The sequence below is a fragment of the Poecilia reticulata genome, chromosome 1 (genome assembly GCF_904066995.2).
Source record: "Poecilia reticulata chromosome 1, P_reticulata-male-v2, whole genome shotgun sequence".
NCBI lineage: Eukaryota > Metazoa > Chordata > Actinopteri > Cyprinodontiformes > Poeciliidae > Poecilia > Poecilia reticulata.
The window spans coordinates 32,590,049-32,604,678 of record NC_088830.1 but is presented as its reverse complement, the minus strand read 5'-3'; the positions used below and the strand labels follow the sequence as shown (position 1 = coordinate 32,604,678).

The window sequence follows — 14,630 nt, the reverse complement described above, 5'->3', positions numbered from 1 at the left end:
TGAGTGTGTGATACATGTTTGCAACTCTGCAGCTCTCTCTCTCTCTCTCTCTCTCTCTCTCTCTCTCTCTCTCTCTCTCTCTCTCTCTCTCTCTCTCTCTCTCTCTCTCTCTCTCTCTCTCTCTCTCTCTCTCTCTCTCTCTCTCTCTCTCTCTCTCTCTCTCTCTCTCTCTCTCTCTCTCTCTCTCTCTCTCTCTCTCTCTCTCTCTCTCCTCTCTCTCTCTCTCTCTCTCTCTCTCTCTCTCTCTCTCTCTCTCTCTCTCCATAACCATTTCCAGCTGGTTTCACAAACATTACAAATGGGAATCAGTGGTTGCCACGGATTGTGTCCTTCTCTCGTTTCCCCTGCCTCCCTCTCTTTTCTTCTCACAGTAACAAGCCACGTCTCCAGAGACCGGAGAGCGAAGGAAACTAGGCCAGAGTCTGATCTGCTGGGACTTACAAGCCCAAAACACACTCTGAGAAGATACATGTACTACAGCGTCCTAACTGCTGTACAAGGATCATATACATGTAAGACATAAACACTGTAAGCAGCTGCATAATTACAATTAGGATTTGATTAATTTGGACTGGATTGGATTCTATATGTTTGTTAAAATTGTATATTTTTGTCTTTAATTGTACCTTCAATAAGTAAAGGGAACTGAAACTAAAAAACCTCCAAGAACCTCACAAAACATCTGGATATATAGTGAGATTAAAACACACAGGTGTTTTAATCTCACTTGCTCATTGAGTCACTATTTAAGGTTGCACTGGTTTTTATTTAGGGGTATCAGAGTAAAATGATCTAAATACATACGGATCCCTCATTTTAAGATCTGTAAGAAAGATCTAAAACCATGTATCATTTTCTTTCACTCAGCAGTTCTGAACTGCTTTGTTTGTCTATTATATGAAACCTAAAAACTGATATTTTCATTACAAAATGTAAAAATGTCAAATATAAATAACTGTATTAAGCTTGAATTAGTGTTGTTTTGGTTCATAATGCAACAACAAAGCATAAGCTAAAGCTGACTGCACTACTTAAGTAACATAACAACTGAAAGCTTACAATCAGTCTCAATAATGCACCATGACAGCTCAGACTTTGCAAAGAGGAATCATTTGAACATTTATCAAGACCAAGATGACTGTTTCTTCTTGCTAGCAGCTTTGAGCTAAACAAAGATGGCTGCCACATGCTGTGTCTTAGCTTCTTCCTTTAATAACCACACAAACAGGCATGTCACAGTTTTACCACATGCTGAATAAACAAGCCAATGCACAGCAAGTTCCAGTTTCATCAATGGAAAGTTTTCTGCTTGTAGTGGTGAATTTAACTGCTGTACTTGATAATAACAGAATTAAACAAACACTGGCTTACTTCAGGGAAGTAGGAAAAATATATAAACAGTTATATAAAGAACATGAAAATATTAAGAACTAATAACACCACTGAATCAAGTCATCCTTAAATAACAAACAACTTTATGAATACAAGGTCAACTTATTTATCTGCCATCATGTCATCAAAATATTTACAAAACACTATGCAGCATCCACACTTCAACTAGAGCAGATGACATTTTTATTACATTTAAAAACCACCAAGACTTTCCGTTCTGCCGCTCCTACAGCGTAAAGGTCCTGTAACGAACTGCCAGGGAGATGACCAGAGGCGTTTGGAAAATATCTCCAAATGTGTACAGCAAAGTTAATTCATTAAAATCATATGAACACGTTCCAAGTCCATTTAATTTGATCCTAATTGCCAATCACTGCATCGAGTTCAGTCTATTATGTAAATTGGTAAAAAGATTTCCATAAGGAAACCAGGCAGAATAAACTTTGACTGGCAGTATTCATTCCTCCTGCATGAGTACGGAGCTACAGCAGACCACTGTTTTGTTGAGTCATCGACTTTAGAGCAAACCTCATGCATATGGTGACAGTGGAGAGGAAAACTACGTTCTAACAGAAAAAACCCACCAGCAGAACCAGAACCTGGCTCAGTGTGAGCCAGAGACAGAGCAGATACACTAAACAGAAGCACTGAAGTCTCACCTATGTTAAAGTTAAGAGTTAACAGCAGCAGTGGCTTCTTTAGTGACTTCACCTAGAAACAGTGAAACATATCAGTTTTTTTTACTCAAGGTTAGCAAGAGAATGTCACAATAATGCCTATGAGCTCATAAATAACTGAAGCTTAGGTACTTTAATCTTATCTTTTTAAATCATAAGCATTTCCATAAAAATCTATGTACGTAAAACTGAACAAATTATTCCTGTTTCTAACACGGCAAACCTAAAACAGAACTTGCTTTATGTTGTGCACTAGTTTCTGCCTCCATCTCAACAGACTGCAGAGAAATAAAGAATTATTTAGGACAATTTTCTCTGGGAAAAAACACAATGGCAACAGCGTTCAGATGTTCCTGTGCTTGAAAAGCGGGTGCTCAGGACATTATGCTCTTATCAGGGACAAGCAGACGTGTATTCTCTTATAATTACTTCACCGCATTTACTTTGTGCAAATGCGTACAGTACAGTAAGAAGACAAAAGAAATGCATAAACATGCAGTTTAGCTGTCCGCTAGCTATGTGAGAAGTGACACAGAGAGGAAGAAAATGCTTATTATGTCACATCGCTCTGAGAGGGAGCGAAGCAGCAAGCAGAGAACAGGAGAAGCCTATCTAGTTTTATTTAAATGATGTTTCTGCTACATGCATCATTCTATCTGTTCTATTCATTCATTCATTTGTTCATCCATCCTTTATTTCATCATTCATCCATCCGTTTGTCTGCCCATCTACGCCATCATTCAGTCGCATTTCTGTGTGTTTTTTCCAGCTTCATTTGCCGCGTCTCTGACCATATTTTACAGCAACATCACTTCATAAAGAAAGGAAAGGAAAAGGATCCAGGTGCTAAAGTGACCTGACCACAATCCAGACCTGATGCTCACTACAAACATTTGAAGCATTTAAAAAAAAATGCAACAAACAATATTCTGAACTGATAAGCTGGCAAAAAGTCTAACTTTCATTTGCATTCAGCAAACAAACCTAAGAATCAGAATAATAATTCACTCAACTCAGTCCATCCGTTCTTTAAAAACGTTGACAACACATCATCAGCTTTCAGCTGAAAAATAAAACCAGGCTATGATGTATAATACGTTTCCTCCTGTGTAAGAGGGAACAAGCTGAACTCCAGCATGCAGAGCAGAACAAGAGTGCTAATTGTGTCCACATATCATTACGCCTGAGGGTCTGCAGTGCTGTAATTGAGTATTAGGGAGATTGTGTTCCTTTCATTGTGGTCATTTATTATGACTTGTTTATGAGGCTGAAACAGGATCTGAACTGGAGACTTGAAGCACAGAGCCTCAACACACACACTTCAACAAGCCTGCTATTGATGAGTGGACGGGGGGCGAGGGGTCGGTGGGGTGGCTGGTCCAGGAAGGCAATAACAATCACTGGAGCCGGTCATCAGGTCTCAGAAGGTGAAAGTGACCTACATGCTCACAGAATGACAGAAACTGTGGAGGGCAGATGGAGAAATAGTCATAAAACTCTTAGAACAGAACCTCTTAAAAGGCTCAGATAATAAATAATAATAATAATAATAAGAACTCAGACAATAAATAATAAGAATAAGAATAAGAAGAATAAGAAAAAAAAAGAAGAAGAAGAAAACTTAAATTAACAAAGAGCAACTAACAACCAAATGAACTTTTTTTGCTGATAAAGTGTATAAATAGGATATTCAGGATTTTATCTTTATGTTTCTATGTGATTTTGACGTTTCATGTAATTTTTCTTTTGTTCAGTGTTATTTTGCCTAAACCCGGCTCACTGCTGGCCTCCTTAGGCGGAACGGTTCTTAGACAGCTGGGTTTTCCTATTGGTTGCAGTGATACAGCTTCTTCAACGCCATTGGTTGGTTTTTCATTACAGGGTCTGGAAAGTGGAAAACTTGGCAACAGCCGCAGCATCACGTTCCCTCTCCACTCAGCCCCACACTTGGCCACGCCCCTCCGTGTATCTTGGCTCCGCCCACTTTACTGAAATCTTTCAACATTTGTCAAGTCTGGATATGGTTTCACAGGGGGTTAGTTACAGGGTTACACTCTGAGCAATGCTGTGATTCTTATTACGCCTTAATTTTAAAGTAGGCAGAACATACCAAGTCTATACTGGTTTTTCTCTTGTTTCTCATCCATTTCATTATTTAGTTCCTGCAAATACATTTAGTAAAAAGCTGGAACGCTGAAGTTTTTTTCCCACTTCACCATGATTTGACTCTCTGATGATGTTATTTTGTGCGTGCACCTGTGGGGCAGCTAGTTTCTCCAAAATATTTGTCTTGTCCAGTTGATGCTCTCCCACCGCAGTTGACCAAAAGCTTTGAACTTCGAGTTTGACCACTGAATTATTGACTTGTAGCTCACCATCTCAGTTATTATATGGTAACAGATTGGTTGAGATGTTGTTGTTCGAGGAGGAACCAGTGGACCAATCAACAAGCAGTTTGCTGCCGATCAAATCATTTGAGTGCAATGCCTGGCTTGTAACAAAAAACGGGGAGAAACCATGCAGGAACTGCAAATGGAGTCGAATCCGGCCTGGGCTGGCTGGGGAAGAAATGGTTAAAGTAACAACGTCCAACATTTTCTGTCAGGGCCGATGAGGAAGCAGGAAGGCCAGGCCTTCAGCTCTGGATGATGAGCTTTAATCAGTTCCAGATGCTTTGTGGACAGGAAATCCAAACCGCAATATGAGGCCCAGATCTGTCTTGTTTTCTCTCATCAGCTTTGTTCCATATTCCAAAAAAAGTTGTTACTGATGAGTTTTTCCCAGATTGCACGGTTCAGATTGTTTCTCCCAGCAGTGTTTCCTCATTGAGCTGGGAAGAGTTTTAGGTGTTGTTTTATGCCATTCCTCCTGGAAACATGCCTTAAGGTGTCCAACAGCATGGGGGTGTCGCTTCACTTTACGTTTTTAAATTCTCCACATTCTTCGCTGGAGGCAGTTCAGGACTGGAGTAGTGCTCCTCTCCTCTTCCTCAGCTGTGGCTTTGGAAAATGGTTTTTCCATTGACTTGCTGGAAAATGCATGGATCTCCCTGGAGATGGTGTGGTCTTGAAGCCAGATCATGTAGCTCTAAAATCTCTGCTGGACTTTTCTGCATTATTGCTGCTATCAAATAAGTGGAAATGATGATGCAACTTGTTCAATCACAGAGTCTGGTTGCAGTTTCTTCCAACAACAAAGATCTGGATCCATCACACAGAAATTCACGTCTTCACTGAAAGGCACAGCTTTATGACATTTTTGGAAAGTAATCCTTATCTATGAGATTCTAGTGGCTGCAGATGAGATTCTAGTGGCTGCAGATGAGATTCTAGTGGCTGCAGATGAGATTCTAGTGGCTGCAGATGAGATTCTAGTGGCTGCAGATGAGATTCTAGTGGCTGCAGATGAGATTCTAGTGGCTGCAGATGAGATTCTAGTGGCTGCAGATGAGATTCTAGTGGCTGCAGATGAGATTCTAGTGGCTGCAGATGAGATTCTAGTGGCTGCAGATGAACGAATGACGGTTCATCAAGATATTTCTCTGAAGAGTCAGAAATCACAACTCTCCGAATTTAGTTTGTTCCTATTTCAGATTCCTTGAATCATTAAATTATTTCTCCACAGCAGCAGAACGTTGCACTTTGAAGGACATTTTGTTTTGGTCTGGTTTGTGTTGCAGGCTTTGTTCTACGCTTTGCTTCGTCTGGAGGATCTGGTCACTCAGCTATTGCTTTCTTTAGGGGTGGACTTTGAAATGATTGGCTCTGATTTTAGTCAATCACTAATGTTTGACCGTGACATATCTAATGGACCAGTAAGGATGCTACGCTTAAAAGCTAACTGTAAATTGTGTACTCTGTAAGGAACCCTTTCCCGATGCAAAGAGAGAGAAATGCTGAACTGAACAATGTCTTTGCTAAAATATCTTAAACATTCCTCTTGCTCCGACTTAAATTGCTCAATATTTAAAACCGTGGCCAAAACAAACTGAACACCTTCGTTCACTTCCTCCGCTGCAAATGCCAAACTAAACCAGAAGCCAAACTACAATTCTGAACCACCAGAAAGTTAGCATCATCATTCACCACAACTTCCTTTGTTCTCCAATTGGCTTGGATGAAGTTCATCCTGTATCTAAATGGGAGAAAGAGCACTGAAGGGACATCATGGCCAGCTAGTCTAAAAAATTGAAGCAAACAATAGATGAGAAGCAAAGCCTCTCATCTGTTGGTCACAAAATCTATTTATATAAATCTATTTATATAAATCTATATCAGGAGGAATTCAGAGTATCATCTAAAGAGCTGTGGGCTTCACTTGTTTCTGTTAAAATTTGTGTTCAATATTCATCAGCTAAGTACTGGGCAACATTTGCATCTATTAGGACCAAAACTACTGCAGAAAAAAAATATATAAGGGCACGTCTTTTATTTTGCAAAAAGAAAGAAAAAACCTCCTGATGATTCCCTGAGACCGTTAAGAAGGTAAAAATGAACACAGCATCATACTGGTAGTCAAGCACAGTAGAGGAAGTATGGTGATCTTTGAATCCTCTGGATTTTTTCTCTGGTCACTCATGCACCTTCTGTCATCTCATTAAAACCCTGTAGAGACTGGAAGACTGTACATTTTTCACCCTCAGGACACCTTGATACTGGTAACTGGTAACACATGCATGAAAAAAGTGATGCTGTGGGCTCCTGAGAATACACAGGAATCACCATAGCAACCATTCAGACAACGAAACTTAACAGGTTCTGGTCTGTATTCAGGCTACATCCTGGTTTATACTAATTGGAAACCAGGGAAGGAACTTCCAACATGGCTTCCCAACAGCGGAAAGTGGGAGGATTTTGGACAACAGGTGGCACCCTTCAGATTTCTTCTAAAATGTTCTAGTTTAGTTAGATGCCTCGAGATATTTAGCTTTAGGTCATTTAAAAAAACACAAACAATTCAAACCTGCAGCCAGTAAACAAGCAGAGAGCCTGCAGCCCTTCAGCAGTTTCAGTGATGATGGAGATAATGAGCTGCAGCCATGACAGGACTCAGGTAGGAGTTCACCTGTCAGCTGGAGCAGCAGAGGGCTTCATCTGCTCAGAGTCTGGCTGCTTTCTTATTTATGAGCAGGTGTGGAGCCGCATCACATCCTGGCCTGCAGCCTCATCTCCCCTCAGCTGCGGACTAAATGGTGCGTTTAGGTGCCACGCTGCGCCCGCGGACAGGCCAGAGACCAATCCCGACGCCTCATATCCAACTGGACCAGAATGTTAAAATTACTGGGAGATGAGGAGAACTCACGTAGTGCTTGGACGGATTCCGCCTCTTCTCCACGTCCACAACTTTCACGTCCAGCACCGTCCGGAACTGCATCTTGATCCTGCACAGGCTTTGCATTAAAACGCTCCGGATGGATCTGCTTCTTCCTTAGAATAAAAATAAATAAATCACAACATTCCTCGGTCCAACCCGGCAGCTTCCCGACGCAACGACAGGAAATCTGATTGAAACTTATCAATAGTCCGATAGATCAGGTCTCTCAGACAGTCTGGGCGGCTGGTGGGAGCGCGGAGGGAAAGCTGTCACCTTAAAAACAGGGAAAACAGAGGAGAGCTCCTTTGTGTCTGCAGCGTCGCTCAGAAAAAACCCTCCGTCTGCAGACCTGGATCCTCAGCGGCGGACCCGGCTCCCAGCAGCGGGGAGGACGGCTCGATCCGGGGAAGAAAAACCTACTCAGAGTGACACTGATTGTGACCGAGCTGCTGCGTAATCCTGACTCATTCATTCGTCTTCCTTTTGGGCCCCAGAAGTTCTCCTGTCAGCGTCAGAGAGCCCGAAACAGCCTGATCCAAACATCCGGACCGACCCACAGCGACGCGACGCGCCCGGGAGCCAGCTGCATGTTACCGGCTGTTACCGCTGGAAGCCGCGCTGTCTGACCACCAAGCTCTCAGTCAGCTGCTGCTTTCTGGCCGGAGACACGAACCACTGGAACTGAATACAGATGTTTCACAGGCGACCAATCAGAGGCGGCCGCTCTGCGTGGAGGAGACAACTGACACAACACTGACCCCCAGCGGACAAGCAGTGCAACACACATATTCAGGTTTAGGTCGAAAGTCCGTTAATATCATGGCAATATATTTTATTTGTATGGAAACATTTGGAAACCAAAATATATTTAAGACATGAAATGTACAGTTTATAAAAAGAAAATTCCTCAGATTTTTTTTTTTTGAAATTATTTATCTACATTTCAAATTCTACATTCATAAGAGGGAATACCTGAATACCGACACCTTCCCAAAATAAGGGCCTAAGTCCTTCTTGACAAAAAAAATAAGAACTTTGGCAAAAAAAAAAAAACAGTTTCAAGTCTTCAGTCAGAGGCCCCTTTACATTCAATGAAAAGCTGGCTGCTACTGGAGATCCCCCCAGCCCACAGCAACACTCTGATAATAACACTTAATGGGATAAATGGGGTTATTTTTTAATTAAACTGAATATTTACAAACCTCAACAAAGAGAAGCAGAGTTGTAAAAAAAAAAAAAAAAAAATCAAAAATTCCTCCACAACGATGTGAGGAGGTGTTAATGTCGGACCGTAAATGACTACTGGGAGAGATGGCTGCTGCAGGTGCTTCATCAAGCTGCCGGCGCATCGGGTTGACGCCAGCAACAATAAGCTTCTACGTTCATGTCGTTTCCCTGTGACAGCTTTAAAAGGAGGGAACAGATGGACGAGAGGAGGAAGAGGAGGAAGAGGATGGGTGCCTCCGAGATAGATTGGTGTTTCTTGGCAGCTTTTTTTATTTTCCAAAAGAGACGTGAGAATTAAATAATCATTCTAAAGAAAGGCTGCTCATACTGCTGATAGTTCCAAAGAAATGGGGCTCAGCAGAAACCCAGGAGAGTTTTTCAGCCTCAGGCCGTCAGAACAAGCTGATCCTGCCATCTGTTTATCCTTTATTTATCTTTAAACCATCTAAACCAGTCGTGATGAACTGAGGAGTGCTGATGACACTTTGAGTTTGAGTTCCAGGCCGCGCCCATCAGAAGGCGATGTAGTGGCTGTCACTGGTGCTGACGATGTCGCTGTCACACTCCAGCGTCTGCAGGACGAGCTCCAGGGCCGCCTTGCTCACATTGAGGCTGTAGCGCTGCCTGACCGCCGACAGGATGTGCAGGATGTGGCAACCCTTCTCCGCATCTGTTTGCACAGAGAGGGGACGGTCAATACACACCAACACACACACGCACACACACCCAGAACCAACAAAACATCCAGTAAAAACCAGCAAATAGAAGGATTTAATCAAGAACAGGTTGAATTCTACTCACACTTTTCTCTCTTTGAATCCTCCCTGATAATATCTTTAACCGTTATGAGCAGATCTTTGTCTTGAATGGTCACCTGGTGAGAAGAAAACTCTTCAAACATCCAGGAAACAGTAACCCTACTGAAGGACTGGTTCCACTGCGTTCTTACATGATACACTTCATCCTGGGACTTGACCTTGCGGTACACGGTGCCTTCGTCCTGCAGGACCTGCAGAACCTCCTTCAGGAGCTGGTTGAGCTGCTGGCAGCCAGACGGACCAGCAACAGCCTCCTGCACACAGACACTGAGCCTTGATGCTTATGCTTTATGTACAGATTAAGAATATCTGTGGAGGACATACAAGGCTGAATATAACAATAGTTTTAAGAGGAATTGATTCTGCAGAACATCAGATTAGTGATGAAATCTTTAGGCAGAAAAATGAAATTAGCAAAAATAGTAAAGAAACTTTAGTTTTTAATATTATAATTATTTAATAAGATATATACAGAAGAGTTTTGACTTTTTTTCTCAGATTTCTGACTTTAATCTCAGGATTCTATTTTTTCTCAAATTCAAATTTTAGTCCCAGAATTCTGACTTTAATCTCAGAATTTTGACTTTAATTTAAATCTGACATGTTCCTCCAGAAGGTTAGTTCCTCTCACATCTCTGTCATTGAGGCGGTTTGCTCCCAGCTGCCCGTCTACCCTAAAGTCAGAAATTGTTTTTATCAGTAGCCCTAATCTTCTTTGGTAAATAAATACCAATACTTATACTTGCACATTTTTAGTGTTATTCTGTCTTTGGAGTAAACGGTGCTTGAAACGGAAACTATTCCCTTTCCAGTCTTCCTCACCTGCCCTGCAGACTGAGTTTGGAGCCGGCTGGAGACCAGAGGCTGCAGCAGATCCTGGACGTCGTACGGCCTGAACTTAGCCACCAACCTCTGCTTCAGGAAGTCCTTAATGATGTTTGTTGCTTTGCTAAGAGAAGTTTCTGCTGAGTCTCTGCACCCAATAAAACGTTTTCATGTTGACAGGAGGACAAACTAAAGAAAGAATATCAGTTTTTGTGAATGATTTGCTGATGGCCACCCACTGCCCCTCCCACAGAATCATGTTCAGAGGTTTTGTACTCTAGATGTGTTCAGGATTCTGAGGTTGTTCTAATCTGCTCTCAGAGATAGATCTCTGTACCCTGCTGCATCGAGCTGGAAGTGCTTGTCGTAAAACAGCCTGTAGAGCTGAGGGACCTCCATCATCCAGGCTATCTGGACCGCCATCACTGGGTCGTCCACCTTATCTGCAAAAACATACAGACACAAGCATTTGTAACATACTGCAGCCAATCCTCAAGCAAACAACAAAGGTCATTCGTTTACATTGGAAACCTTTAAGCCAACCTGAGTTGGTTAAGCCAACAGAGGTTGGCTTAAACAACTCAGGTTAAGCCAACACAGAGATCATTTTTAAAAATGGAAAGGTGGCTTCCAATCAAAACAAGGAACTAGATACGCCATATTCCAGCTGAGTCTGAAAACAAGCAGGATGTATTCGGCTAATTATTAACAGCAAAACAAATAGATCTTTCTGCAATAAATGGCTTCAAATAAGATGCTTTCATCTGTGTGTGTAAATAACCTTAAAAACTGACAGTAATATGGAAGAAAATGAGAGGCAGCCATGTTGGATTTTGAGTTGGATGCTAAAGAAGGACTTCAATTCATTTCAACCACAATGTATTTATCCCAAAGGTAAATTAAATGTTGTTATAACTCCTGTCGTCCACGTGTCTTCAAAAGAGTCGCTGGGGATGGTGATGCTGTAGGCAAGAAAGATCTCTGATAGCAGTCAGTGTGGCAACCAATCTGAAGAGGCCTCTGACTGAAGACTATTGCTGTATGAGTCACATGATTTATGGTTCTTTGATTAAACTTATTATTCAATTGTGCATTTAAGTATTAAATGAGCGGAGATTATATGAGGTAATTCTTTTAATTCAATAAAATTTATATATATATATATATATATATATAGGCCACTGCTGTTCTGCATAGGCCTGAACCCTCTCAGCCAAATCATCAACAAGACTGGCTACGGATACCGACTCAAGAATGGGGCCACGATCAGTCACCTCCTCTACATGGATGACATCAAGCTGTACGCCAAGAGCGAGCGAGACATCGACTCACTGATCCACACCACCAGGATCTACAGCATTGACATTGGGATGTCATTCGGACTAGAGAAGTGTGGTCGGATGGTTACAAAGAGAGGGAAGGTCGCCCACACAGAAGGGGTCTCACTCCCAGAAGGAACAATAGCAGACATAGAGCACAGCTACAAGTACCTGGGAATACCACAAGCAAATGGCAACCTCGATGAGGTCACAAGGAAAGGAGCCACAGCCAAATACCTCCAACGAATAAGGCAAGTCCTGAGAAGCCAGCTCAATGGCAAGAACAAGATCCGTGCAATAAACAGCTATGCCTTACCAGTAATCAGATACCCTGCCGGAATAATTAGCTGGCCAATGGAAGAGATGAAGGCCACAGATGTTAAGACTAGGAAGCTACTAACCATGCATGGAGGGTTCCACCCCAAATCCAGCACCCTGAGACTGTATACGAGCCGTAAGGAAGGAGGCAGAGGACTAGTGAGTGTGAGAGCCACTGTCCAGGATGAAACATCCAAGATCCATAAATACATCAAGGACAAAGCCTCAACGGACGATGTGCTCAGCGAATGTCTCAGGCAATGGGGAACAGAAGACAAGGTGCTGGAAGTACCATCATGGGAGGACAAGCCCCTACATGGGATGTACCACCGACAAATAACTGAAGTGGCTGATGTCAGGAAAACCTACCAATGGCTGGAGAAAGCTGGACTCAAGGACAGCACAGAGGCTCTCATCCTGGCCGCCCAGGAACAGGCCCTAAACACCAGAGAGCCTCAGATCTACCACACCAGACAAGACCCAAGGTGTAGGTTGTGCAAGGAGGCCCCTGAGACAGTCCAGCACATAATAGCAGGGTGCAAGATGCTGGCAGGGAAAGCGTACATGGAACGACATAACCAAGTGGCGGGCATAGTGTACAGGAACATCTGTGCAGAATATGGACTGGAAGCCCCGAGATCAAAGTGGGGAACACCCCCAAAAGTGGTGGAGAATGACCGAGCTAAGATCCTGTGGGACTTCCAGATCCAGACAGACAAGATGGTAATGGCGAACCAACCGGACATTGTGCTGGTGGATAAAGAACAGAGGAAAGCCGTTGTGGTGGATGTAGCAATACCAAGTGACTACAACATCAGGAAAAAGGAGCATGAGAAATTGGAGAAATACCAGGGCCTCAGAGAGGAACTGGAAAAGACCTGGAAGGTGAAGACCACAGTGGTGCCTGAGGTCATCGGGGCCCTCGGGGGCAGTCACCCCCAAACTGGAGCAGTGGCTCAAACAGATCCCAGGAACAACATCAGACATCTCAGTCCAGAAATGTGCAGTTCTAGGCACAGCCAAGATACTGCGCAGAACCCTCAAGCTCCCAGGCCTCTGGTAGAGGACCTGAGCTCAGAGGATGAAACAGACCACCCGCGGAGGGTGAGAAGGGAATTTTTTTTTTTATATATATATATATATATATATATAAACATGTTTGGTCTGAAGAGTAGACTCACAGTAGGTGGAAGCCGTGATTTCTCTCTGTTGCCTCGACGTCTTCACAGGCCCTCGAACCCGGATCAGCTCTCCGATCTCCAGGTGGCAGCGTTTGCGTTGTTTCTGTTGGAGTTTTCTAAGCTCTGCCACCAGATCGAACCCACCTTCAGCTGCATCACTGTGTTTCGTCCCAGCTTATGTGAAAAAAAAACAAAAACTATTTCTGTAAACTTTAATAAAAATATCTGTTTATAGGAGGAACCTCTAAATTAAAGTGGTTAATTTACATTGGATTAAAATTCGAGTGTCAATATTTTTGATATCCAAACTCATTGAGACCTACATTTACTGGGATCCTCTTCTTCTTTCAATAGATTACTTTTCCAGCACAGACAGTTTATAACTCCAGTACCATCATCCACTATGCAAATAATGACAGTATGTCTGCATTAGCAGAGAAGATATGCTGCAAAATATATGACTGGAAAATATGAAAATGTCTTAAACACCAATATTATGATAATCAGTACCTCCATAACAGAAGAAGTCGTCTCTCTCTCTTTTGTAAACCACTGTTCCAAGAACATCCACTTTGTAGATTGGATGTAAATTGTAGAAATAAATGCCTACAGACAGTAAACAGAAACAAAATTCATTCGTTTACAAAGAAATTCAAGGTTAAGTCTGAATGCGATCATCAAGAACTTCTTCAAGAACAGGCTCATAACAAACTGCAGCTGCCCTGAAGGTTGTTGTTACCTGGAACCTGTACGGACTCTGTCATCTGCAGGATGTCCCTGACAAACAGCCGAGCAAAAGCGGAGAAGATCGGGTCCATTCCCCACAGCATTGACGGGGGCTCATCGGCGGGATCCATCGCAGCTGCCTGCATTTCATCCTGAAAACAACACCAAGTGTTTTCCTAAATCCCACTTGTCTTTTTTTCTGTTGCTGCAAGTTCAGTTGGTGTCTCACTAGCAAGCTAGCGCCCATGGAGAGTCACGTGTGTGGTTCCCCAGCAGGACCGGTACGTGTCAGCCATATTGTGAGTGGCACATTAGAAACCAGGACAATGTTGGAAACGATGAAGTTTCAACTGATTCTGATGGAACGTTTTACATTTTAAATTATTTCTGAATAGCTTGTTTTCACGTGACGTCCCTCCTGATGCATTTTGGGTATCAATCGCAATAAACAATATGTAACTGAAAACAAACGTGCTTAAAATAAAGTCTTACGGTTACCTCTGAAAATGCACCAATCTACAGCTTAAATTAAGTTATAATAGTCAGCAGTCATAATAAACTGCTTTTGGGATTTCATTTGATCAAAACTGGTAAAGCTGTGTGAACCTTTCAAAAATAGTTTTCTATATGTTAACTATTTACTTATATGTTATTCGAAAGTAAGGGGATACGGCAGGGTACTGCGTACCCTATATCAGTGTTTTTCAACCATTTTTGAGTCAAGGTACACTGTTTTAATTTTAAAAATCCCGAGGCACACCACCAACCAAAAATGTAAACAAAGATATTCTGTAGCCGCCTATATATAGTCATTCTTATCAAAGTCTCTTGAAT

General features: G+C 42.4%; 2 protein-coding genes across 5 annotated transcripts in view; both read right to left on the bottom strand.

The window, feature by feature from the left end:
• sh3pxd2aa (SH3 and PX domains 2Aa) overlaps positions 1–8,046 on the bottom strand; it is a 95,874-nt gene extending 87,828 nt beyond the window's left edge. For all 4 annotated transcript variants that reach the window (XM_008422262.3, XM_017305858.2, XM_008422274.3 and 1 more), the window contains exon 1: positions 7,371–8,046. In XM_008422262.3, the coding sequence (XP_008420484.1) occupies positions 7,371–7,466 (96 nt within the window). In that variant the 5' untranslated portion in view covers positions 7,467–8,046. The remainder of the gene's footprint in view (positions 1–7,370) is intronic.
• A 143-nt stretch (positions 8,047–8,189) lies between these two features.
• Positions 8,190–14,110, bottom strand: stn1 (STN1 subunit of CST complex). Its single transcript, XM_008422315.3, has 9 exons — positions 13,810–14,110; positions 13,581–13,676; positions 13,394–13,471; positions 13,071–13,244; positions 10,590–10,695; positions 10,250–10,400; positions 9,559–9,681; positions 9,411–9,483; positions 8,190–9,279 (listed from the first exon to the last, which is right to left on the bottom strand). The coding sequence occupies exons 1-9, from the start codon at positions 13,940–13,942 to the stop codon at positions 9,122–9,124; spliced, it is 1,092 nt and encodes a 363-aa protein (XP_008420537.1). The 5' UTR covers positions 13,943–14,110; the 3' UTR covers positions 8,190–9,121.
• Between the last annotated feature and the right edge of the window lie 520 nt (positions 14,111–14,630).